Below are 26,483 nucleotides of genomic sequence, written 5' to 3'. Positions count from 1 at the left end.
CACCAAGCACAAACACTCAGCGGAACACACTTTTCTACGGGGGCTTTGCTAACCTTTGAAGCCAACCTGAATGTGTCCGTCTTGCTTTTGAAAGCCATAATTGGCAGTTCGATTAGGTCTTCTGCAGCCTTCGGCGGCGGGTTAAGGAAAGGGCCAAATGCATTAATGCCTTGTTTATGCCTCCTCAAAGAGCTCACTGCCCCCTAAATCCTCTTTGAAGCAAATATACAGCCAGCCAGGTGAGAGGCATAATGTGTGGAACTCTTTTTGTCAGGAAAATATACAAGAAAAGGTTTGATGCATGCCCAGCAAAGCAGAAAGAGGCAGAGACGGAGCGAGCAATAAAGTTTAGTTCGTCTAAGCCGATTGTCGTTGATAATGTCCATGGGTGAATTTGGATCAATTAGGGGCTGGCAGATGTGCAGAATCATGGTTGACTCCAGGGCTTAAAGGATACAATCCAATTTCCCTCAACAAATGTAATGCCATTAGGATGGATAAAAACAGACAACTCGCAAGGGAGGAGTCTCTTAAAAAGCAGGGAGGGGGACAAGACGGAGAGAGACGGAGCAGCTTCTCAGAGGAAAGAGACAGAACCCACAGAAACAGAGAGACTGGAAAGTTGGTGATACCCAACAAAACTGTCAGACTTATCAGAAAACTGAGGGCCTGAGAGGATAGAGGGCATGTGAAGGGAAGAATAAACACCTGACCACTGCAAAGGAGAAGCTGAGTCCACTGAGGCCAGAGAGCAGAGCAGAGCTGACGAGGCGAACAGAACCAGAGTGTCTGACTTTGGAGAGTTGTTCCAGAAGTACAGCATTGTTACTGGAGGAAAACTCTTCGGATCGAACTCCAGATCAGCTCTGGCTGGAGACACTGAGGACTGAGAGACAAACGAGTGGTGGAAAGCCAAAAAGAAAAAAAAAAATCAGTCCAGGTAGAAGACTGAGGTCTGTGATTGTGGTGATGAGGATCTTCAATAAGAACCTTCGCCTCAAAGACGTCACCATCATGTACTTCACCGCCCTGGCTGCTCTGATGGTCATCCTGGTGGCTTCTTATCAGGCGCCCACCAACGCTGTCGAACTGTCCGGCCTTAAATTGAGCCCCTCCAGCCCTCTCCCGCCTCTCCCCATGCCCTTCCGCGTGCCCCTTGACCCGCGCGGGGAGCTCCAGCTGGCCTGGAACATCAGCTACGCTCAGCAGGAGGTTTACATGGAGCTGAGGGTTGCAGAGCTGAGACACGGCGTGCTCCTGGGGATGTCCGACCGCGGGGAGCTGACCAACGCTGACCTGGTGGTGCTGTGGAGCTCTGGGACTAACAGCTACTTTGGGGTAAGCAGCCCAGGAATGTGAACAATCTTCCAAATCATTGATTTTGATAAAATCTGGAGGTTTACATTTTTAAAAAATAGACAAGAAGGATCACTTTCTCATTGTCTCTTCCAGTTTTATCTCTATATGATCAACATTGATAGATAGATAGACAGTTAAATGAAATAAATACACAGTAAGGAAAAAGGTAGTAGCAGCAGAGGAAGGGGGAATGCAGGGGGAGACACGACAGACCTTAAGGAGTGGAGGCTTTTCCTCACCTGCATGTGGTCCCTGGGGTGTGAGATTGGTGTTTCTGGACGAGGAGCCGGCCGACGGCTTGCTTCATGATCTCACAGTCACAAAGGATGTTATCGGCCTCTGCTAATTGGAAATCAGTCGGATTGCACTAATAGCTGAAGTTCATCTTGGAATCATTAGCAGATATTAGCATATCAAAATTGAATCCTGCAGTGATTAAGACGTGTAAAATGCCTCATTTTCATTCTGCCACACAAAAGAGTTTCTTCTCCTGAAATGTATAAAAACCCCATTTAAATTCTGCTTCATTTGCATGTTGTTCAAAGGGTTTATGTGGAAATGTTAGTGAGAAAACAGGGTCATTACTAATTAAACGGATACTCTTAGTGGTATTAATTAGTAACTCTGATCTCTGATCTGATTGGTTGGTAAATGGGTGACATTTTTCACCAGAAGCAGCTTCTGGCTTGTCAGAGTATTTATAATTTAAAAACTATGGTGAAAGCCATCAGCAAATAAATAGTTAATCTGTCTTCTTCTGTGGTTTTTTTCTGCCCGTTTCATCGCAGAGAGACGGGCGGGGTTAATGTAAAGTAAAGCACAAGGAGCCCAATTTGTTCTTTAATGACAACCAAACCACCGTCTATCACATCACTCATCTCTTTTCTTCTATAAAACATGAGGCGTATCGCTCCACCGCACTGAACAGTCACTCACAGCTACAGGCGTAGTGATAAGTAGTTCCTCCCATCAGTGCATTTAAATAAAGGCATTTTAAACCTTTCAGTAAACCAGTTCAGTCTTTTTTAATCATAAAGACCATTAATCTTCAGGGTGGTGGAGCCATGCACAGTTTATTTTGATGCTGACTGATATCTCTGGGATTGGAATAGACATTTTTCTTAAAACAGAGAAAGGGCAGTCAACTGTATTTGTAATTTTATTGAGTTTTTCAGCAGATATTAAATAAGAAATCTTAGCTGGGAATCTCTGCTGTGATTCGATCTGAGGCCAGAGGGACTGCAGAGACGGCTCTCAGGAAGGCTACTGATGCACATCAGAGTTTCAGGAAGGCTGGGAGCGATGGATGGTTTGGTTTATTTTTCTGCATTTTGGTGCTTTATGATTATCTTTTACCAAATTAAATTCATGTAATTAAAGTAGCAGAAGCAGTAGCATGGACCCTCACATTAAAGCTGCAGTAAGCAATATTATTTCATTATAATTTAGATGAAAACACCCATTTTGACCTTTGTATGTTACTGACTTGTCTGTGAATGCTCGCTCGTTGGTATTTACTGTCCAAATCAAACAACCAGTCAGGGTTAGCCAGCATGGAAACAGTCGATCACAGCGACTCTGCACAAACAGCAGCAGCTGGCTCCCTCGCTCTGCTTGCAGACGTTATGACGCTGTAGCGGTTATTACCAACTAGCTCTTGTTTGCTAGTTCGTTACAACCTTGATGTTTTTGCTCCAAACCCAGCGACACGTCACGTTTGGTACGCTGTTTGGTGGGAGGGGCTTAGCGTGTGATTGGAGTTGTGTTCATCCTGCCTACTGCAGCTTTAATTTCTATCTCATCTCAGACCTCAGCCTAGTTTCCCTTTAAGTTTCCTAAATCCCTCTGCAGCATATCCCTGCAGTTCACAATCAATCCATGATAATGATAAACACTCACATCCCTGAAAAGTATTTTCCAGCTAAACTGATCTCCCTGCTATCGCTCCGTCTTCCTCCCTTTGTTACATCCGTCTGTCGTCTCTCAAGAGAGCAAAACTACGAGCAGAAGAAAGGTCACTGCAGAGCTACAACACACACACACACACACTGCTTATCACAAAAGCAGGCAGATATGCTCTAGTTCATGGATTTCTTTTTACATCAAGTATTCAGATCAGTCCATGGAGACTTGAATCCTAAGCCCCATTTATACCAGAGACATGGAGACATCTCTCCCTCTTCTGTCGGGTTAGGTGTGACTTTAAAGGTATGTACATTATTTAGCAGGAGAAATACTCACAGTGTCTGGACACCTTCAGGAATTCTCAGATGGACAAGCAGGTGGGAAACATGACTCCCCATGGGGACCTAAAGCAGCAGAGGATAGCTTCAAATTTGAAAATGATAACCACATGCTCACACACACGATGTATTAATGTTTTAAATCAAAGTAAGTGTCGCTGCTCTCCACGCTGGCCTTGAGGATATAAAGCGATTCTAACGAAGGTGATCGGGTTCCTCCTCTGTCTGAGTAAGACAAATCAGCCTTTAACCTCTTTAACCTCTAACGTTACAGTCATTTCACTACAGAATTCCCTCTTTCTCTCCACCAGTAGTGAGGAAACAATTTCCACAGAAGCAAAGAAACAAAGTCAGGCATCTTTTTCTTTTTTTAACACACAATGTGAGGCTGGAGAGGGAAAAACACATGTTGATGCAATGTGGACTCATCCTTTAATCTTTTTCTTAAAGATACCAACACTAATTAAGTGACTGCACTTAACCCACACTGCACACTGAGTTTTTAGATTTATATGTACGGTTTATATTTTGAAAATCTTTGGCCTCAGATTCTTTGCAGTTAGTGTAGAACAGTTACATAAGAGGGACAGGGAGGGAGACGGAAATAAAGAGAGAGATCTTAGGTGCTATTCTGGACAGATATGAATGTGAGAAACATAACAGGAGTGGATAGAATGAGCTGTTGCAAAGCCTCCTGGCACAGAAGCGGAGTCGTCTTGTACATAAGGTTGGGAAGGTTTCACAACGTAAGCCTCCCCAGTTTCACTGATTCCTTGTACGGCACCACAGTCCACTGAGAAACAGTCCACAGTGAAACAGTCCACAGTGAAACCGTCCACAGTGAAACCGTCCACAGCAGCTTTGTGCTCATTTTAACACAAACGGCTGCAGCATTATTTTTCCTCTAGCTGTCGTTTGTTAGAAAAGTGACATTTCAGCACAAAAACATTCTTTTGTGTCTCAAACTTTCTCTCAAACTACTGGTTATTTTTCTCTATGATCTATGTGATTTTTTTTTCTGAGGTTTGTATCTGTGTGTGATGATCCCTCCACTCTCCAGCCCTGAGATGTGTCAGTAATGGCTGGATGAAGAGCTCCTCTACACCCAACAGCACCAACAGCACCCGTTTTTAACAGGGAACTGCTGTTTCCCTTAAATTAGTTCATTAGTTAACCTTCTATGTGCATTGTCTAAGTTATCTGACATCTTTAAGAGCACAACGAGTTTATCCTGTTTCCAGGTTTGACTCGTCGAAGTGTGTGTGTTCTCCCTCAGGACGCGTGGAGCGACAGCGAGGGTCACGTTTCACTGGACAGCCAACAAGACTACGAGTTAATTGAAGCCAAACAGACACCTGACGGATTCCACCTGCTCTTCAAAAGACCATTCAGTACCTGCGATCCCAGAGACTACCTCATAGAGGTGTGTGAAGTCCTTTTTCACTCTCTCTGTGTGTGTGTGTGTGTGTGTGTGTGTGTATCTTCAGTTTGCAGACATTCAAAAAGTTCTCATCTTCCTCTCTGCTGTCTTAGAACCTGTGAAGCACTTTGAACTGCACTAACCTGTATGAGAGGTGCTCTGCACACAGTGTCTGACTGCTTCCAGCTGGATTTCCTCCTCCTCTCCACCTGAGCACATGTACAGGACAAGCACACCTGTTGAATTATATGTTACATGCAGCCTCAAAGCCAAAATAACGTCTGTCAATCCTGAGCTGACTGAACATGACAGTTCACAGGTGGTGGGAAGGCGGGAAAGGCGGTGTTTGAGTGCACGCATGTGTGTAACCTAAAGAACGGCTGCATGAGTGTGTGTTTGCACGGCGGCCATGTGTGTGTGTGGGAGGGTGTGTCTGCGCTTTTGTGATATTCTTACTGCCGTCTTTAGTGTATATAAAAAAAGAAATGAGACCGAGCTCATGCTTTCACGTGTACACATAAAATACTCAACTTCCACTGAAGCATTCATTATAATGATTATGGTTTCCATGGCACCACATCAGACTTCAAAGTTGGAGACACAAAAGCAATGCTCATCACTATGACGACGAAATGAAAAGTTCTCTGTGTTTGCCTTGGACGCATCTCCACCAAATAAAAGAGACTATTAATTCTGGATACACATTCCTGCCGTTCACGCTCTGCTCTCTTGTCTGGTTGTTTTGGTCGGTCAGGAGGGAACTGTGCACGTCATCTACGGACTGTTGGATCAACCGCTTGCCTCGTTGGAGCAGCTGAACCTGTCCCGGATCCACACTGGCGTCCAGAGGGTGCTGATGCTGCGGCCCGACACGCCCTCGCCCACCCTGCCTCCAGACGTGCGGACGCTGGACGTCTTGGCGCGGGATGTCACCATCCCAAATCAAGAGACCACCTACTGGTGCTTCATTCAGAAGCTGCCAGAAAACATGCCCAAGAACCACATAGTTATGGTACAAATGCCTCTAAAAATGGAGACTCTAACACAGAGTGTATGTGTGCACACGGCAGAGTGGGTGTTTTAGATGATCATTATTGTTGTTCCTTGTTTACCAGCTGGGCCTGAAAAACAAGAGGCACAATGCTAGGGTTAGCAAGACAGAGCATCAATCTAAAGAAATGCATAGACACAACAACCACATCACAGATTGGGTAGATTGGGTATATAAACGTATACACCTGTTTGAGGAAGTAATATTGCCGAAGCTTTTAAAAACACACAAAACAACGTGACTCTCTTTTCCACTTGTTTCTTTTTCCACCTCTCTCGGTGTCTGTCAGTATGAGTCAGTGATAACTCCAGGTAACGAGGCCATCGTGCATCACATGGAAGTGTTTGAATGTTCTCCGGATATCCGCGACGTTCCAAACTACAGCGGCTCCTGTGATGACAAGATGAAGCCTGGCAAGCTCAACTTCTGCCGCCATGTGCTAGCTGCATGGGCTATGGGTGCTGAGGTATGATGGGAAACAGACACCCACACACATCCTCTTTTATCTCCCCCGCCGAGGACCCTCCGCTGACTACATTCATTCCCTTTCATGATACAAATAAACCCAAGTCCCGACACTAAAACTGCCCCTCGAAGGTGAAACAGTCAACCAGAATGGGATCATTCTGCAAAAGATTCAAGACTCACAAAAATAGAGGAGCACCCACACACACACACCTTCATGAAGCAGAATAAACATGGGCGCTGACAAGTCTTTAATACACATAACAGGTGTCTAATTGAAAAAGAGTTGGAATAAAGCCCGACTTTGGTCCAGTCCTATTATAGCAGATAAACAAAAACTCCTACGAGAGTGATATCCAAGCCTGGAGCTGCGAGCAGAGAGCCTTGTAGAGATGATCCCACACGCAGCGCAGGTCTATTAAGAGCTTAGAGACAGTCTGTATGTGGGAAGAACACTCACATGCACATATTCACAAACTTCAACACTCAACACAAACACGACTAAAAACCACATTTCCACGCACACTTAGAAAGAGACTTCATCATGGCTGACATCCTCATTCAACCGATAACATACCAACCACAGTTATGGGCACTGCTAAAGCCAGAAAAGACCTGATCAGCTGAATTTTACTGGAAACAACTGATGATGATGAACTTTTTTCTGAACTGTTTTGGGAAACCCAACATTGCAGCTTTGCCTTTTCAAGGTGGAGCTCCCGCTGAAATATTCAGCACAGGAGAAAGGCACCTGTTTGTTCAGCCGGCTCAGCCAGTCGCTCGTGTATCCGGCATTAAATCACCCACTCATGTACTACGGCTAGCGACCGGCCGGCTGACCAAGCAAGCAGCCTGCTAGTCACATAAAGCAGAGAGGACAGGGAACGGTGAGCCTGTCACCATATTTCTCTGCTCTGCTCCCCACTGTATCACAGCCCGCCTGGCCCCTCTCTGATTGGATTATCTGCCAGCCAAACAAAAACAAGCAGGATGCCTTCTGTGAGCTGTGAGCTGTGAAGACAAGATTAGGTGGGAAATATTCAGGCCTCTTTCATCACCTCTTAATAGTGTTGTTTCATTCTCTCCGGCACCGCATCAGACGGGAAACGTGGCCTTGCAGAAACACAAAACAAGAGAGAACGGGGACAATAGAGTGGAGGGGGGGAGTTTAGAGAAGGAGAGAAACAATAATGCATGACAGTGTCAGAATGCAAAGAGGGGAGAAACAGACGTGTGTGTGTGTGTGTGTGTGTGTGTGTGTGTGTGTGCAGTGGAGAAAGAAAGTCTCTAAAGGATCCAGCTTTTAGGACATGATGAAATAAAACAATCCTTTCTTCCATTACAAACTGTACGCATCAGCACAAGTGGACGCTTCCTTGGGAAATAGGTGAAGACACTGATGATGAATCCAGATTAAATAAAGATTCCTTGATAAAAGCACGGAGGTTTGACGCCCCACGGGGTCGGTGGTGACTCGAAAATTAATTTTTGCCGCGATAAACTGAACAGTTGAGAATGCAGGGAGTGACAGAGGAAGAAGAGAGAGACGGTATAACTTCACAAGTTCAACCAGCGTCCCCGAGGGAGCGTCCATACGACAATACAAGCTTTCTCCGTGTAGAAATAATCAATAGACAGTTTGGAGCTGGCTCACAGATCCCCACAAGGCCTCAACGACATTTGAAGGTTCTCGACATGCAACATAGTTGATGCAAAACTGATTTAAATCTGTGCTCATGTTCAGTTTTCTGCATTATAATCAGTTTTAAATCTAATCTGTTGCTGCTTCAATTTGAAATCCTGTGGGAGACGAGGTGTTTGTGAGTGGGCATGCTTTTATTTTTAGAGGCCAAACTTAGTAGAGCACCACAGAAGCTATTTGATCTGTAAACCCTCCACGTTGGCACTATAATATAAATCAGTGTGACTTCTTTTTGTCATTCTCTGTCAGTGTCTCTAAAAAAAGTCCCACATTGTGATTATAGTTGGATTCCTTTCACCAACACCGTCGGCCGTCTTAAGCGGCTTTATTTAGAGAAATCTGCCTCTCGCTGAAGTGCCTGTCTCCAACACCATGCCTTACAGTGTTAGCAGAATACAGGAATACCATGCTCCCCTGTTTGTTTTGCACTTCTGCTGCTTAGTTACAAAAACAGTTTTACTCAACAGCTCCAAACCATCTGTAAGATACGTGAAGAGAAGCGTTTGCTGCGACTTCAGAGGATCTGTGCATAGAAATAATGAATTGTGTGTGTGTGTGTGTGTGTGTTTACAGGCTTTCTACTATCCTCCTGATGCAGGGCTGCCGATGGGTGGACCAGGTTCCTCCAGGTTCCTTCGTCTGGAGGTTCATTACCACAACCCTCTCCTCATATCTGGTACATAGAGGACACACACACACACACACACACACACACACACACACACACACACACACACAAGCAGCAGGTCTTATCGGAGCTTCACTTCTAACTTTCCAGATATATTTTCTGATCTCGGCTCTTCGAGTCACTACAGATGCCTGTCTTACCCTGATCTGACCTCACAACACACACCTGTTCCACATGACTACCACCTGCTCCTCTACACATCTCTTATGGTCTTAAAGCTGTTTTCTGTCACTGTTCTATTATCTTATCGCTTCCTGCAGCTCAGCAGAGGCAAAGCAAACACTTTCCATCAATTTGACACTTAATAATCAAGAGAGAATAACAGCAACACAGCAAAATTAAAGAAATAGATTTTAAAAAGTATCCTCTTCCTTTACTAGATGGCTGACAGTAGAGAGTTGATAGAGAATAATGGAAGAGACAGATGGGGGGGGGTGTCATGCAGCAACAGTCCCCAGCCGGAGCTGAATGAGACGAGTTGTGAATTAAACCTCGAGGCCACCAGGGAACCTGCTTGGTTTCAGTTTTCAAACCCATCTCAGAGATACCACCAGAACCACATGTACTGCCAGACTGTTTTTTAACCAGGGAGCTTTTTCCTCAGCAGGCTTCACAACTGTGACGTCGTCCTTTCTTCACACACTCCTTACATGTGTGACAATAAAGTCTCATAACAGCATCTGCAAAACAACTCTGACTAATTCTAATACGGTTTTAACTGACTGCACTTTAATACTCTCTGATATCCTTCAGGCCGTGGAGACTCGTCAGGGATACGCTTACATTACACCCCCAGCCTGAGGCGGTACGATGCAGGGATCGTGGAGCTGGGCCTCGTTTACACTCCCATCATGGCTGTCCCTCCCAAACAGCACAGCTTCTACCTCAGTGGCTACTGCACCTCCAAGTGTACCCAAACTGTATGTATTCACAAACATAAGAACCCATTTACTGCGTTACTCCTGGTTCACATGTTCCAACGCTGTCAAATGTTTCATGTTTTCTCAAGTTTTGGCCCCCGAAGCACAAAAAATGTAAAAAGTCTATTTCTCCGTCTAGGCCTTGCCTCCAGGAGGAATCTATATCTTTGCGTCCCAGCTGCACACCCACCTTGCGGGCCGCGGGGTCAGGACAGTTCTGGTGAGGGGAGGCAAAGAGCTGGAGGTGGTGCAGGAGGACCAGCACTTCAGCACACACTACCAGGTGAACACATCTTTGTGCATCGTATCTTTTCTTGTGTTTGATAGGAGACCAGTGAGTTTTTCTTCACATCACACCGAGCCATGTGCCACTGGGACAAAGATTATAACAAATAACTAAGAAATAGTTCCTACCGGCTGCTTCCGCTGCACCTTCTCACCTAAAAACCTGCCATCTCATTACAATAAAGTCTTAGATTGAATCTTTAATTTTGCAGTGGATGACAAAGCCAGTGGCATCGTATAGTTAATTAAAATCTTCTTTGCACTTATTCTTAGCTGCAGATGTTGAAGGTCGATGAGATGGTGCCACTCAAGTCATGGAAATATTAAAGAGTTATTCTATATTTCTCCTATTATCAACAAAGCCAGCTCTGTCAGCCTCATTGTTCAATACTGACAATACTCATTTTGAAAAAAGCCCATAAATGCATGATTTCATTCTTTAAAAACAGACCAAATAATTCCCTAAAACAGCAGCGCACTGCGGTTTTCAGCAAACATCACCACAACAGCAGTAAATAGTAAAAGTGCATTTGTTGGGGACTATATTCAGCGGTGGATTAATACGCATGTGGCGCTCTAGTGAATATTTTAAAACAAATGACAGTTCATGTGTTCATTATAATGAAGAAACAATAGAGGTCATGAACAGAATCAGAAAAATAATATACACCTTCACACTTGCATACGACCTTTTTACATGTATGACCTTTTTTGAGTTCATTCAGGTGTAAAACACTATGATCTGCATCCACAGCAGACCATCAACTCAACATTCAAACTGACAAACAACAACATTAACATTATTGAGAGACAGCAGACGACATCTGTTGTGGTTTTTTTCATGCACAATATCCCGAGGCAGGGACACACACACACACACACACACACACACAGCAGAGGAGGACATCTGCTCGGCTGCCTGATAACATCACGAGCTGCTGTTGATGTTGGAGTAATCTGTGTGTACCTGTGTGGCAGCGTTGTTTCAAACCCTGCAGCCTCATTAGGCACAAGACAACTTTATCAAACCATTCATAGCAAAGCCAATAGACCTTCACACACACACACACACACACACACAGCTAATAAGTATGAAAGCTGCCTCCAAGGAAAGCATCAAGATCAACCAGTGTTTTATCTTGCTGTGTTTGAAATAAATCCACTTACACACAGTATCCAGTGAGGCCAAAACTAAGATGCTAGAAAGGGAAATGTGCTGTAAAAATAGAAACAACAAGGATTTCTATTTTTACTTTTGAAAACAAAGTAAGTTTTTGGAAAATCACAGTCTCCAGGTCCAGGCTTCTAAATGTTGGGTGGGTTTGCCCTTTAATGGAAAGTATGTTTGCTTTTGTTGTCTTTCTTACAGACAATCCGGGTTCTGAGGAAAATGGTGAATGTGTTACCTGTAAGTATAAAACTGATCAGCACACCTGCAGGCAGCGGTTCAGCTCTTCCACTGATTTCACATTCAGATGAGAACGGGAATTTTACTATTCTGCAAGCTCAGCCACCTACTTTTCCAACGGTAGCGCCCCAGATGCATCTTTTTCCCACTTTGCATTTAAAGTATTGAATTACAACACCTCACTTCTGTGTGCGTTGCTTAAATGGTGTGGAAATAAGGACGGGCCATTAAATCAGTGCTGCGATGGAAAGTTCTCGGGAGACAGACGAGACAAAACTGCAGCAGCTGGCCACCGGCTCGCTTAAATAACTAATTTCTGTGCCAAATTATGTTCAGTGCTCTTTGTTAGACTTGAAATGCGGAGAACTGCTGAAGTGTTTGTGCTCGATCCTGCAGGGCGATGTCCTCATAACAAAGTGCACTTACAACACTGAAGATAGGAGCAAGCCCACAGTGGTGAGCAGCACACTATCAATCCACAGGACCGTGTTTATCCTGCTAAAGTTCACCTTGTGCACCGTCAGCCAGAACAACAGAAACTCCTTGAATGTTGCCTAAATCTCTCTCCATCAAACTCACCATATTTACTTTGTTCCCCAAATCCTCCCGCCTCTCCAACATGTCTTCGTGTCCTCAGGGAGGTTTTGGCATCATGGACGAAATGTGTGTCAACTACATCCACTACTACCCTCGAACCAAGCTGGAGCTCTGCAAGACCCACGTGGACCCGGAATACCTGCAGAAATACTTCCACTTCATTAACAGGTAGCACACGCACAAACCAGCTCCCCCTCCACCTCCCTCCAATCATTCGCTTGTTCTCCTCGTCCTTCATCCTCTCCTTTTCATATTGCATCTTCCTCCCCATCTCCCGTGTGACTAAGCAATTTTTGGTCTCAGCATTCATCCCTTCCCCCTCCACCCTTCGCTCCCGGGAACCAGAGTGATTACTTCTTTTAATCTCCACAACCAGACGCTTTGTCCTTTAAAGTGAAACTGTGTTTCTACTAACTGCTTTTTTTTTTTTTTCTCCCAATCTCTTCCTCCTTTCTCAATCTCACTCTGCCTCACCTGCTTATTGACTTTTCTTCAACCTCTCTCCCCTCATCCCATCCCATCCCTCCAGGTTCCATGGAAATGACCAGTGTGTGTGTGGTGAGGTGAGAGTGACGGAGCAGTATTCTCAGCTGCACTGGGACGCATTCACAGGAGAAGTGCTGGACTCCCTTTATTCTACAGCCCCCATCTCCATGCACTGCAACCAGTCGACTGCACGCCTCTTTCCTGTAAGTCCCCAACCACACACACACACACACACACACACACAATCAACTGCCAAGCCGCCAATTAAACCAGTTCAAAGGCAGACATCAGTTGGACGGCACAGTGAGACCAGCTGAACGGACAGCTTGTTAACTTGTAATATAAATGCAGACACAAGATGTTTGGCTCAGAGCGAGTAAATCAGCTACAGTTCAAAACTGTGTGGAGGCACTGGTCAAGTGCTTTTTGGACATAGAGAGCAGAGCTAAGATAACAGCTGACATACAGACAGCTCATCCAGGTTTGGAAACCAGCACCATCAGAGGAACATGCGTGACCGATCTCTTCATACATGTATGACGATGCCGTCAAGAGTCATTTTCATTCATTCACTTCAACCCCAGCAGGCGGTCCTGCTCATAAACAGACATGCACGACGCTCATGGTGTCACCGCAGCACAAAGACTTTGGCTACAACTGCTTTCACGATAGTTTGGGTGAAGACAAGTCGAGCGTGAAATGATCTCACAGACAGTCACAGAGCAGGTTTCTGTAATGAACATACTTCATGTGAATGGGAGCAGATGTTTGGCATTAGGAAACTTAGCAGGAAGCCTTGTTAACACACACAGCGAGAGGCAGAAGTTCATTACACACAACTTAAAGTTCACCAACTGCAGACAGGTCACTGAAACTTCACCATCTGCTCCACCGAACACGGTGAGACAGACGGGCCTGATGCATCCACAGAACACATCATCTCAGCTTCTCTAGTTACTGCTGCCATTTACACTCACACACACACACACACACACACACACTGCTGTCGTGTGAAGATCCTTGATGCACTGAACTGTGCTGAATAAAATCTGCTGTCTCAATATCAAGAACACTGGTGTCATGTACCTGTTCCTGCAGGGAGACTGGGACAGGCAGCCTGTGCCGACAGTCACCTCCACCCTTGAAAAACCTCGCTACCCCTGTGAGGGAGGAGCTCTTCCCACCAGCCGTCCCCTTACACCGCCAGCCTGATGGAGGAGGGCATTAAGGCAGCTAGGCCGGGGAAAGTTAAAGAAGCTCCCGGTGACTTTGCAGAATTGGAGCTGGTTTTATTCAAGTTTGGGGACTAGATGATATCTTCTGATGGGTTTTCTTACACCTGCTGTAATCTTATGCTTATATGAACACCCACTGTTAGCTAATTAATCAAGATGATCTTATTAACGTGTGTGTGTGTCTGGACAAACATCAGTCCTGACACTCACAACTGTAACAAACACATTGGAGGACAAACATGTTGGGAAACTGTTGGCTGTTAACTTTTGCAGAGTTACTTTAAAGTAAATTAAATAATGATTTTACTACCATGTCACATTTGTTTTCTGTTTTGCTCCCCATGATTGTGATAACGAGCATCATTAAGACTATTAGATTAAATGACTTTAGTTGGTGAATGTCTGTAATAAAACAGTTCTACAGTGACTGACTTTTCCTCCGTCCTTGTATTATTTGTGTGTTTAAAATAATAAATGTCACAAAGTTATGGCAGTTAAAAAGGAATTTATTAATACACAAATTGCATTGGACAGAATAAAGGAGTGATGGTTATTTTTCTTCTTTGCTCGGGTCATAAAAATACTCCTCAGACAATAGTAACAAGAATAATAACGGTGAGAATCATATTTAAAAGCTCAGCATTGAGATGTTTTACTTTAGAATCAGCTTCACCTTCATCACAGAGACCTGAGCAGGACTCACATCCCACCGCAGGAGGAAGAGAAACTCTGTAAACCGAGTTTTAATCAAGAAAAAGCCCGTGAACATGTTGTGTTAGAGCTCCGGCAGTGATGCCGTTTTATCGGCCTGTTTCACATTTACCATATAAATCTTGTTATTAACCTGAGCCACTACTGAGACGAACCATTTCAGTGATTAATGGCCTTCTGGGCAGAATCAATGCATCATCCCACATTAGTAAACATTTTGTGCTCAACACATCTGAGTGGAAAGTTGGAGCTCTACAAACAAACGTCTCCTCCGTCTTTGGCTGCTCTTCACAAAGTGTGTGTGAAATGACTTTTGTTACCGTTTGGATTAAACTGTTAGTGTGCGTGGATTTAAACACTAATCTAATTAATAATCCAGCGTTTCAATAAAAACTATGTCACTGCGTTTTGTGTTCAGCTCGTGTTAAAACAAAGAGTTAACGAAAACATCTTCACGTAAATCAGCTGTGGACGAGCTAAACGAGCTAAACGAGCTAAACGAGCACATCACAGCTGATTAAGTCACAGTTCTTCATGTTAAAAGAGTTTAAATTAATGAGGCCACTGTGTGTGTGTTTTTTTTAAAGCAGGTGCTTCACAATAAAAGTGAAAACAGAAGTGTCAAAGTGTGTGAAGTGAGAGCTACGAAGAATTAGTAGATCAGCTTATTAAAAACCAATGCATCCAGTTAACGACCAAGACTAAGAGAGTCGAGTTTGCAAGCAGCAGCAAGCAGCAGCAGTTTATCACCGCAGAGCACAGCGACGGGGGGACGGATCAGAGAACATGGGGGTTCTATCTGTAACAGCTGCTTTCTGATAACTCTCGTCTTTTTCTGTCATTTCTCTCCGGCGGTGCCTTGTCCCCGGCTGGTTCTCTGTGCCGCGGGGTGTTTTTCTCTCCCTCCAACTCTGATAAACACTCTGCCTCACGTTTAGATACCATACAAGCAGGCAAACCCTGTTTTTAGTCATTGTTATCGGTACAAACATCAGCCGCTGTAATCTGACGGACTGCCTGGAGGGAGAGTGAACGCTCTGACAATACTTCCATCCCCTAATATGCTGCTCTGTGGCCTCATGGGATAAATTACACATGAAATATTACATCACTACATTATATAATGTGGCGCTCTGTACGGACAGAATTAGAACTAATGGCTGATAAGGACCTACAGTAGTTTTCTCTCAAGCTTAAATACAAAGAAGTCCCAGTTAGTAAATGAGAATTTAAAGTATTTACCCTCTATGACTGTGTGTTTAGTGAGAGCAGCGGCTGTGTGTGCTTCATATAAAACATTACTCCACACCTGTAATCATGCTAATGATTCCTCAGGCTCACTGCTGCTGCTACCTGCAGGAAAGATTCAGACTTCCTGAGTTAACTAGTCTTAAAGGATAACTGGACCCTACTTCTATGTATTTTGGGTTCAAAATGACTGTTGGGTACAAAATTATTTGGAGTTGGTCCAGTAGATCAGTTCTGCCTGCAGCTGAGAACAGGAAGCAAAGGCAGCAACATAATCCTTCGGGACAACTGTTTGTTTGTGTTATTGTGTGACTTTGGTTAGTTCAGATCCAACATGTTTGTGTAACACACAAATAACTAATTAAACTACCTGATGGAGGCAGCAGCAGAGCAGCAGCTCTAAAATCCCTGTTTTAGTGAATGTAGTCTGGTGTGTGTGCTGTTTGTGGTTAAACCAAAAGGATCTTCCAGGTCTCTCTCTGTAGGGATCCTTTCCATGATGCTGTCACACACTCAGAAACGTTTTTTGTACCTACTAGTCATTTCAAAACCAAGATATGTAAAAACAGAGCCCAGGTTTAAAAGTTATTCTTTAAAGCTTAGCACCGTTTTCTATACAGGCCTAAAATCACACATGAAACCTCACCACAGATACATGCCCCGATCTGAATGAGCCTGATTTGACACAAGCAAAGATTCAGTTTCTATTATTAAAACTGGCTAAAATGATTCAGATTTTAGACAATATATAAACTGAGCCCAAAAACGTCCCTCACATCCACTCCAGTCCTATCAAATCACAGATTTAATTGGCATGAAATCATTAACATTTAAGACTAAAACAGCTGCACCTACATGAAAAAACAGAAAACTGTTGCACTTCTCTCGGCCTCGTTCTCCGGCCGCGGTGTTTCTCTCCAGCTTCACATGTGCAGTCCTCTTCAATCATAAATGCCCTTGACACGTTTATTCTGGGGGTCAAATGGAGATTTGAGGTGGGCCTTGGCCTTGTACGTCACGCCCATCCTCTCCAGGGTGAAGTCGCCGCTCTTTATGAAATCGGCACTGACCTGATAGAGGAATAAAGGAAGAGAGAGAGGAGGTGAAAATGAGGCGCGAGGGGGCCAAAAGAATGACGGAGGGATATGAGCAAGAAAAGGAGGGAGGGGAGGGAATTTTTAATTAATCCACACTCTTTGTAAAAATAGCGTTCTCAAGTGGCACAGCACTCCAGAACGGACGATTTCACGGCGTTCATATCTGACAGGAGAGCCGTGCCGGAGTTATAAAACACTGAAAGCAATTCATTCACTCATGAGTCAATGTCAGCTCCCTCGTAACCGAGAGAGCTAATTTTCACTGACGGACTCCCTTTTCCCTCCCTGCAGCTCTCCCGCTGATCTGCCACTCCGTCTCTCTCACACACAGAGCTCCTTCTCATCACCACTTAGTTTTTACTACTTCATGCTGAAGGCTTCAGAGGGACATGACATCACAGCGCAGGTACACAAGGACCCGCGCTGACGGCCCTTCTCTCAGTGTTACACACTCACGGAAATAACTGAGACAGTCCAGAGGCTAGTTACAACATCGACCGACAGGAGGATCCATAATTCACCTGAATTTGACTGTATTCAGAGTTCCGGTGTGTTAAAAGCCGAAGTTCAATCTATATCAGGCATTAGTCATGTGCACGTGACGGTGTAAACAGTGTTTCTGCAGCTCTATGATTTATTCCGTCCTGCCAATAAAATAGATCTGTAGTTCTCGCAGAAGTTTAAGAGGCTACGACTGTTTTCTCACTCTGACTTGAGTGAATTTACTTCACAAAACACTGAGCGCACACACTCGTCACACACCACTGATGCATGCACAGCGCTCGGTCAGACAGCCATTGAAATGGGGGGGTACATTGTAAAGGGTGCAAATAGCCAGAAGGCTGGCTGCTATGTAGCCGTTTACCTAAACCACTGAGCCAGTGCACGACCAATCCAGATGGAGAGGACTCATCACTTATTTTCTGTATTTAATTCAGTTCTTATATTATTATCAGAGAGATCTTGGTTTGGGTTTAAATAATTAAATCAAATATAAAATTAAAGGCAGGGCTCAGTGAACACAAAATATTCTCTTTCCAGCCACTGAAACGTGGGGATAAAGTGTCTATTCACACCCAGGTGCAAATGGTATTGTTGGCTACACACCCGACTGCAAACAGCACCTGCCAACACTGTAATGGTGTCCCCACTTCACCACAGAGCTCTGGCACCAAGAAAGAAACTTTGTGCTCGCGTGTCAGCATGTGTGCGAGTGCTGCGCAAAGCAGAGAGTCGACCTGCTTCATTTTGCCGTCTCAACTCAGGGACGGATATTAAATAAGTGAGCACATGCAAACACAAAGGCAGACGTCCCAACACACACACACACACACACGATCATAGCATGTGCATCTTTTGAACACACACTCATCAATACTCATCTGTGACAGATCACAGAGGTATTGTTCTATTTTTCAGAATCTAAAAAGTGTTGTTAGCCTTTGAAGACGCCGCTTGGACCAACAACTTTTTGTGTCTCTCTTGCTGCCTCCATCCTCCTGTTTGATGTCCCATCTATGATTCTGTGTGTGTCTGTGTTATTATCAGGAGAGAAACACTGATAAAACGGCATGCTGGCCAATAAAACGTATTATTCAGTGTAAAAAGAGCGCTGGGACCGGACAGATAAAACAGAAGAATGATGCTTCTATCAGCGTAAAAGACAACAACACCAAGTCACTACTTTGTTTTTCTGGTTTGAAGGTAACTTCAGTATTTTTACACCTGGGCCTTATTTGTTCATACCCTGGTGTGTGAGTGACTGGTAGGTAGTAAAAGTGTTGGAACTGGTCCAGTAGATCACCTCAGCCAGCAGCCACCAAACGGGCTGCAATGGCTGCAACGTGATCCTTTGGGACAACTGCACCTGATCACAGTAGGTCCACTAAAAGAGCTTGTTTGATCCAGTGACAGGCTCAGAGTGTTATTCTAAGTGTGTGACAGCATCATGGAAAGGATCCCTACAGAGAGAGACCTGGAAGATCCTTTTGGTTTAACCACAAACAGCACACACACCAGACTACATTCACTAAAACAGGGATTTTAGAGAACAGGACATGTGAGTTGCTAGTTTAGTTACTGTGACTTTGGTGTTTTAATAAATTCATTTGGATTCAAACTAACTCTTAGAAACACTGAAGTCACACAACAACACAAACACGTGACCTGACTGAGGCAGCGGCTGAGCAGCAACTTCTGTGTTCTGTGAGGTAAAATGACTGTTTCTGTCAATGGAGTCTGGTGGCTTTAAAGAGAGCGATATAACGGCTGTTTGTATGTACTCGTTCCAAGCATTAGGAACATGAGACGGTGTATCATCATCAGTGGGACGATCTAATCACCCTGTGAAAAACATGTACTTGATTTAAAGAAAAGGGAGAATATGAAACAGATCTGAATGTGTTAAAGACAGAACAATAGAAGAGGGTGATTTTGGGGTACAGTGAGTGGATAAACATGTGTAAGAGTTGTGTGTTGAGGGTATTTACCACTCCTCCATCAGGGTTGCGGATGTATCCATAACCGATAGTTTTGTCGATAAAGAAGCCGTAGTCAGAGCGCCGTAGGTGACCAACAGGAACGCCGTCACGGAAAACGGCCTCCAGACCAAACATCGGTACTTTCCTGGTAGAGACAAAGAGAGAAACATGACCCGTTTCATTTAAGTCTCACAGAAGCATCTTACTCATATTTATTTCATTTTAGATGAAACGTTTGGGCCCACACTGAATATGTTTTCATGTTTAAAAGGTTCATGTATTTCCCACCTGTAAACCCAGAAACACATCTATTTTTAGTTTAACCAGCGTGTGTTTATCTGGTTTGCAGATTTTGCTCAGCTCGTTCGAGGGCGTCACCCTACAGCTCAAGATTAAACATTAAAAATAACTGAACCATGAGTTGAGTGTAATTACATCTTAGAATATAAATTGAGTCAAATAGTTTGAATGTTTTCAGATAAAGTTTTCATCTGGGTCTCACACTAAATCAGGCCTCAGGTGAGCAAACCACACACATGGTCATTCTTTAACTTGGTGAATGCATTAATATTACAGCTTCTGTTCTCTGATTAAAACCATTCCCTGAAGTTTTGTGTTAAGAAAGTCTATCTGTGGCTTCACCACAGGAAGCTTTATTTTCTTCTTCTCCTAAAGTTTGAAGCTCATTTCCTCCAGACTGGAAGAGGAACTCCTGCTTTACTGACTCGTCGATGGTGAAGCAGACGATGCGCCTCCTCAGCCCCTCCTCCTTCTGTTTCTCCAGCCTATCACGGCCCTGGAACGGGATCGAGCTCTTCAGTTTGCAGGTGAAGCCCAGCCCCGACTCCAAGGGGGTGTCGTCTGGGCGAAGGTCGGCGTGCCAGTGTCTGTACCCTGAAGAAGGGAGGAGGACGAAGGGCAAAAGAAGAGTGGAGACGTGAGCAAAAGCCTGTTTCACGCTCTACCTGAGCTGGATTTGTGTGTTCGGATTAATTATTTATGATCCCTCACTAAACCTAACCTTTCTCGATGCTGAGCGAGTCGATGGCCCTGTAGCCTGAGTTGATGATGCCGTGCTTTGCGCCAGCAGCCATGACAGCCTGGTAGACCGGAAGGCAAGACTCTTTGGGAATGTGCAGCTCCCAGCCGAGCTCTCCGACAAATGACAGACGCATAGCTCGCACCTAGACGGCCGGGAGGGATGGAGAGGAGGCTTAGAGAGACGGAGGAAGGCACGTAGAGCAGCAGGCTGCCAGGCCTCTGCTTGTGCTCACACACACACACACACACACACAGTGAAAACATCAGACATGAATCTGAACAGAACAGATGCAAGGAGGAGATAATGGGGAAACAGGGAAACTGTAATCTCCCTTTCAAACTGAATATTGTGCCCAAAAGTTTTGAACAATATTAAAAAAAAAACACCACTGGAGGTTAAGGAGATGAAGGGAGGAGGGTACGGAGGGAGGGAGCAGGGTGACAGACAAGAAGAGGAGACGCTACCAGTCACAAGGAAAAGGTGTTATTCTCATCACTGGTCATCTAAACACCTTCGCAGCAGGAGAAAGCAGCAAGAACAAAGTTGAACGGGGCAAAGAATTCAAGCCTGATATCACCTAAATAATGTGTCCTTCCTACTGCAAGTAAACACAGAAAGTAGTCCCCTGAACCCCCCCAGGCTGCTGTAGTGAAGTGCTCGGCAGCTGTGGAACAATAACCGCCAGCTTGAGTGTGTCCGTCTTAAAATCTATGAAAACTGTGCAGCAGGCATCTTGCCATCTTATTTGTGCTCTTCTTACGTTTCTCTTGCATCTCTATGATGCACACGAGTTAAATGAACAGCCTGCTGCACTCACTCACTCACTGTGATGTAAAAAAAACTGGTGTGTGCACATTTATGTGGCAGACAAGTGAGCCAGCAGGATGACGAAGTGGATGAGCCATGCTACAGTATGCAGTGTGCAGCAGCAGCTACGGTCTTTCCACCAGACTACTTTCTGCTTTTAATTCCATCACATGTAAAGTTTCCCTTGAATTTGGATTTTTCCTGCATCTGCCACGCTATTCATAGTCACAACAGAAACGAAATGAGATTATCAGAGGGAGATGCAACAAAATATGTACATGAGAAAGAGGAGGGAGAGCAAAAAAGAAGAGGAAACGGAGAGAGAGGAAGTGGGAAACTGTGGAAGGGAGTGAAACACGAGGAGTGAGTTTTCTCTCCTCAGCGGGTGCTGTGACAGCCGGGCCATCTGGGCAGCCAGGGATCACCCTGGGCCCCATATGTACACCACCAAACTCTGGGAGGACATTACATGGAGGCACAACACACACACACACTCCAGCAGACACACAGGCGACAAACCTCAACACACAGAAACACATGCAGCCCTCATGCACACGGTCACTCATGAATTTACAAAAATGCATATCAACATGAATTCATATGACTGCACACACACTTCAACTGGCAAGTTAGAGAGAGAGAGAGTGATGGAGAGACTCTAATGAGCTATGAGGGTGGTAGAGGGCAGAGAGAGAGAGCTGTTCTCTCAGCAGTGCAGCCATTAAAATGTCACCCAAACAAGGCCAGCAACCAGCTGGAACACAGCAACACACACACACACACACACACACACACACTAACACGGAGCTGTGAGAAGGTGCTGCAGTCACTGGAGCATTGCATAATTCATGCAAGAGCAGCTAAGACAGAGCGAGAGTGTGTATGGACATATGTGTCACAGCGTGTGCCGGTACAACACGCTCTTTTTGATCCGAGGCCAGGAGGAGTGTAGAGGTCAACCTGAGAGGCTACGTTAGCTTACAGCACCGTGTGTAAGTTAAAGGGAAATGAGACAGCTAGGTAGAAGCATGTGATCTCCCCAGTGCCTGAAAACAGCAGCACTATAAACTTAGTTTGGAGTTGTTGGGCCTCAGGGGACAAAGTGAGAAGAGACAGAAGGCAGAAAGAGGGAGAGAAAAACAAAAGATGTGGACAGACTTGATATCTAAGTCAGACACAGGGACGCCTGGAGACATGAGCCCTTCAATCTCTCCTGACTAAACCCTGAAATAATAAACTGTTTCACTCCACTGGATGTGACTTGCATAGATTTCTTTTTTTTTTTTTTTTAAATCAACTGCATTTTTTATTCAACTGTCACTGACGGGGTTATTTTGAAGCTGACAAATGTACCACATCCAATTACTGCAGAAATGAGTTGAGGCACCAAGTGTGTGTGTGTGTGTGTGTGTGTCTGTGTCTGTGTGTGTGTGTGTGTGTGTGTGTGTGTGTGTGTTCTCACCTGATGCCCTGCTGCGTTGACGACTTTGTGGCTGGAGAAGGGGAAAGCATCGTTGCTCAGGTTTGTGTCCAACACCTCCTGCAGCACCTCTCGACTGCACAGAATGAGAAAACACACACACACACACACACACACACACACACACACACACACACACACACAGGTAGTCGGTCAGTATGTTTTGCATTTGCAGTGAAACACGTTTAATCTGGAGGCTTTTTAACGCTCAATTCATCAGATTGTTTTTTAATTTCAGGAAAACGTTACTACAAAACTACAGCTGCTGGATTTGCTGCAGAAATGTACCATCTCTCCTTCTCCCACAAACACACACACTAAAATCAATATTACATAAAGATGAGTCAACAGAAAAAAAGGACTAAGTTTAGCTTACTTTGCGGCCCGTATGTGTGTGAGTGGGCAGGTAGAGGCCCTCTCTGGGAGATATTTTTGAAGCAGTGTGGCATCAAGCCAGGACTGAAGATATTTGGGGAAGGGTTCAGGTTACGTTTGTGTGTACTGAACATGTTGGTGGGTGTAACAGCAATCGATGTGGTCACAGTTGGATGTAGGAATGTGGGGATGAGACATTTCTTGCATATATGCATGTGTGCAGGCATGCATGTATGTGTGAGTGTGAGAAGCTGATGTTTCCTTCAGGCTGTTCTCTAGTTCCTCCCCTACACTTTGTTCACTGAACTCAAGAGCCCGAGAGCAAGGCCAATCAGCTGCATGTGTGTGTGTGTGTGTGTGTGTGTGTGTGTTGGAGAGACAGAGCTCTCTTCCATGAGATCTCATAATTTCATATATTATAAATAAGGTTCATGATTACAAAGCAAACAGTGGTGCACCAGTTTCCTGCCAAGATATGTGAGAGAAAAGCTGCGAGTTTACAGACTCCCCGGAGAATTGGAACGAGGCTACTCTGGGAGAGAAAACTGGAGACAAATGCATTTCCATAAACGCTGTAATTTTCTCTCTCCTCAAGCTTTAAAGAGATCAATTTGCTTTGTAAGAAAACAAACCCCAAACACTGGCGGGTCGATTTTCTGCAGATTCCTCATACAGTATGTGGCAGAAACAATGGGGAGGAGCTGAGAACCGTAACAGCTCTGTGCACAGAGATGATGCAGATGCCAATCTAGTTTATTTTACTGACACACACACACACAATCCTCGTGTGTGTCACACACAGACACTCAGAGGCTGAGTGCAATTTGGATGCTCAAGAAGCCTCAATGAGCTTCGTAATCAACATCCTACTGTGTGTGTGTGTGTGTGCGAGTGTGTTTATCTATAATGAAGCACACATTTCTGCTGGTGACGCACTGACTTCTGGTTTGACGTAAGCAATAGAAATGAGAAGGTTAGAAGAATCTGAAAAAGGGAAAGAGGACACTGAGAATGTCGGCTGAGCAAAGAGGAAGGAGCGGGGAGGAAGAAGTGGATAAGATCTACAGAGACATGAAGAGAAAAATAAACTTAGAAGAACACAAGATGAGAGAAACCTGAAAGAGAAGAAATCGACTGGGCCCACACTGGGAGCAGAGTGGCCTAACCCTGCTGCGGGTACGGAGGAAGAACAAAGACGGAGGGCGGTGAGCTGGGGAGGAGAGGGAAGAAAAGATAGATGAGGAGTTCAGAGAATGAGAACGGCTGGAGGTAGACGTGGCCTGGTCTGCTCTCTAAACAGAGAACAAAGGAAGGCTGTAGGAAGCAAGAAGAAAGTGACAGGCTGGGACTTCACCCCCCGTCCCAATGTGCAGCACCACTTTCGCCTGTTCAGAGCACCACTTCTCATCCTTAATGAGAGAAAAAACACCAAGAGATGATCTGATGGATCAGGATACAAACAAGTTTCAGTTGCAGTCATTTTCTGATGAATCTAAAAGTTAAAGGGAGGAGGAGCATGGTCTCAGCAGTCACTGCAGTCGCTGCTGTGAAGAGAACAAGATGGCAAAAACAAGTGCAACATACAAGGAGTCTTTTAATTACACACGTTTGCAAATCTAAACAGCACAGGTCACCTCCCCCCTCTCCAGAGGCTGGGGCCTGCTGACCTGTGCTGCTGACACGGGGAAGATAGCTCCGTCTGTGGGATTACCGTTTTATTTAACACAACAATCCAGGCTCTGATATCACACTGAGCTCTGAGACTGAGGATGTAGTATGAGGTTACAGTTACCCTAAAACCTAACTGTATAATTACTAATGGATTAACACAAAGTGCAGCTTTGACCTGATGGTGGCACTAAATGGAAAGTTAAGGGATCATCTTCACGAGGACATGAACACCTTGGTCGTCATGGTAATTAGGAAACGGTCTTGGAAACGTAGTGGCGATCAGTGTCGTCGGGGATCTTAAACCCACGAACCTCTGACCTGAGGTGGAAACAGAACAGCAACTGCTCCGAGTAATCTTCATCATCATCACTCACTCAGACCAAAAACAGATTTCAGTCTTCTTTATAGCATCACGAAAAAGCCTTTGGCTGCTTTAAACTGCAGAATTAAGGCCGAACCTCCTGCTTCTGTCTCCTGTTTCCAGTCCACCTCCGTCCCTGCACTCACTCCCCAGTGGCCAAGTCTAGAGAGCAGGCTCTTAACCTCTCCATCCTTATCGATCCAACGGCTCGTCCTCGTTTCCCCACTGTTTGTCCAGGCCGTGAATCATAGTTACTTTTTCTTTTTCCTCCCCACAGTTCTTTGTCCTCACTCACTCCTATTGTGCACTTCTCACCTGGGTATATAAACCACCACAATGTCTCCATTCATTCGTAGCCCCACCCCCTCACCTCTTGGGTCCCTGGATGCTGATCATCCCCATGTCCTCAGAGTGGTCCGTCAGCTGGCAGCGGAAGCCTTGGTCCTGCAGAACCGTCTTAATGTGGTTCCAGTTGTGTTCCGCTACGCCGCCTCCGATGGCCAGGTAGTAGGCATCACCTGGAGCCCAGGCAGAGGAGACAAGTGGTGATCGAGCATCAGACAAATACCACGGACAGGAAACAGACATATCGTACATGCTATAAATGGTGCCCCTGGGGGTAAAATGGCCCCCGCCTCATCTGGACTCAAACTGGAGACTCTGTTTATTTGATTATGTTTCAGGGTTTCTGGTGGAGAGCAGGCGAAGAAGCAGCAGGAGATGCTGCAGCTTCAAGCCTTTCTGCACCTCTTTCCTTATTCTCCCTTTCATACACCAGTTTCCCTTTGGTTCTTTTTTAAAAGCGTATTGAAAATGATAAAAAAAAAAGGTACAAAAGGTGGATAAGGACACAGAAAAACACACAAAAGCAGGTGACAGGACTGAATAACAAAACACAACAATGGGTGCAAACAGTAGAGCAACAACACAGTGACATTGAGAGTGACTGGTGAGGACAAATAAGTGATGTCACACAGATAAAATGACAACGAACTGAGAGGGATAAAGAACAGCAGAACGAACAGAGGAGATAAACAGAAAGATGGAGACAGAGGAATGAACAGAAGAAAGACAGAAGACGCAACAGATAAAACACAACAGTGGTGGAATGACACACACACACACACACACACACACACACACACACACACACACACACACACACACACTCCCGGCCTCTCACCATTGGACTCCGGTGCCAGGGGTAGGTTGGAGGCGCCGGGCTCCAGTCGGCTCACTGTCAGGTCAGCCTCCGCCCCCCCCCTCTTATTCAGCATGCAGGTGTACACAGTGGAGCCTGAAGGACGCACAAACAACCGTTAACTATTCACCCTCACTGCTGCCTCTGAGTG

The 26,483-nt window shown here is 45.0% G+C and overlaps 2 protein-coding genes across 2 annotated transcripts in view; one reads left to right on the top strand and one right to left on the bottom strand.

Annotated features, from left to right (window-relative positions):
* Positions 1 to 969: 969 nt before the first annotated feature.
* On the top strand, positions 970 to 13,836 carry dbh (dopamine beta-hydroxylase (dopamine beta-monooxygenase)). The gene is made up of 12 exons (XM_070850997.1): positions 970 to 1,338; positions 4,879 to 5,025; positions 5,777 to 6,034; positions 6,363 to 6,539; positions 8,814 to 8,916; positions 9,682 to 9,848; positions 9,988 to 10,131; positions 11,503 to 11,541; positions 11,938 to 11,997; positions 12,179 to 12,306; positions 12,668 to 12,827; positions 13,723 to 13,836. Exons 1-12 carry the CDS (start codon positions 970 to 972, stop codon positions 13,834 to 13,836), a joined length of 1,866 nt encoding a protein of 621 aa, XP_070707098.1.
* Positions 13,837 to 14,344: 508 nt separating this feature from the next.
* sardh (sarcosine dehydrogenase) overlaps positions 14,345 to 26,483 on the bottom strand; it is a 31,613-nt gene continuing 19,474 nt past the window's right edge. The window contains exons 15-21 of the mRNA XM_070850857.1: positions 26,315 to 26,428; positions 25,502 to 25,649; positions 22,707 to 22,800; positions 20,417 to 20,579; positions 20,121 to 20,289; positions 19,405 to 19,540; positions 14,345 to 16,888 (exon numbers count right to left, since the gene is read on the bottom strand). Coding sequence (XP_070706958.1) covers positions 16,760 to 16,888; positions 19,405 to 19,540; positions 20,121 to 20,289; positions 20,417 to 20,579; positions 22,707 to 22,800; positions 25,502 to 25,649; positions 26,315 to 26,428 — 953 coding nt within the window. The 3' untranslated portion in view covers positions 14,345 to 16,759. The remainder of the gene's footprint in view (positions 16,889 to 19,404; positions 19,541 to 20,120; positions 20,290 to 20,416; positions 20,580 to 22,706; positions 22,801 to 25,501; positions 25,650 to 26,314; positions 26,429 to 26,483) is intronic.

Source organism: Pempheris klunzingeri, chromosome 19, assembly GCF_042242105.1.
Source record: "Pempheris klunzingeri isolate RE-2024b chromosome 19, fPemKlu1.hap1, whole genome shotgun sequence".
NCBI lineage: Eukaryota > Metazoa > Chordata > Actinopteri > Acropomatiformes > Pempheridae > Pempheris > Pempheris klunzingeri.
The sequence above is the reverse complement of the archived record's forward strand: the minus strand, read 5'-3'. Positions and strand labels throughout refer to the sequence as shown.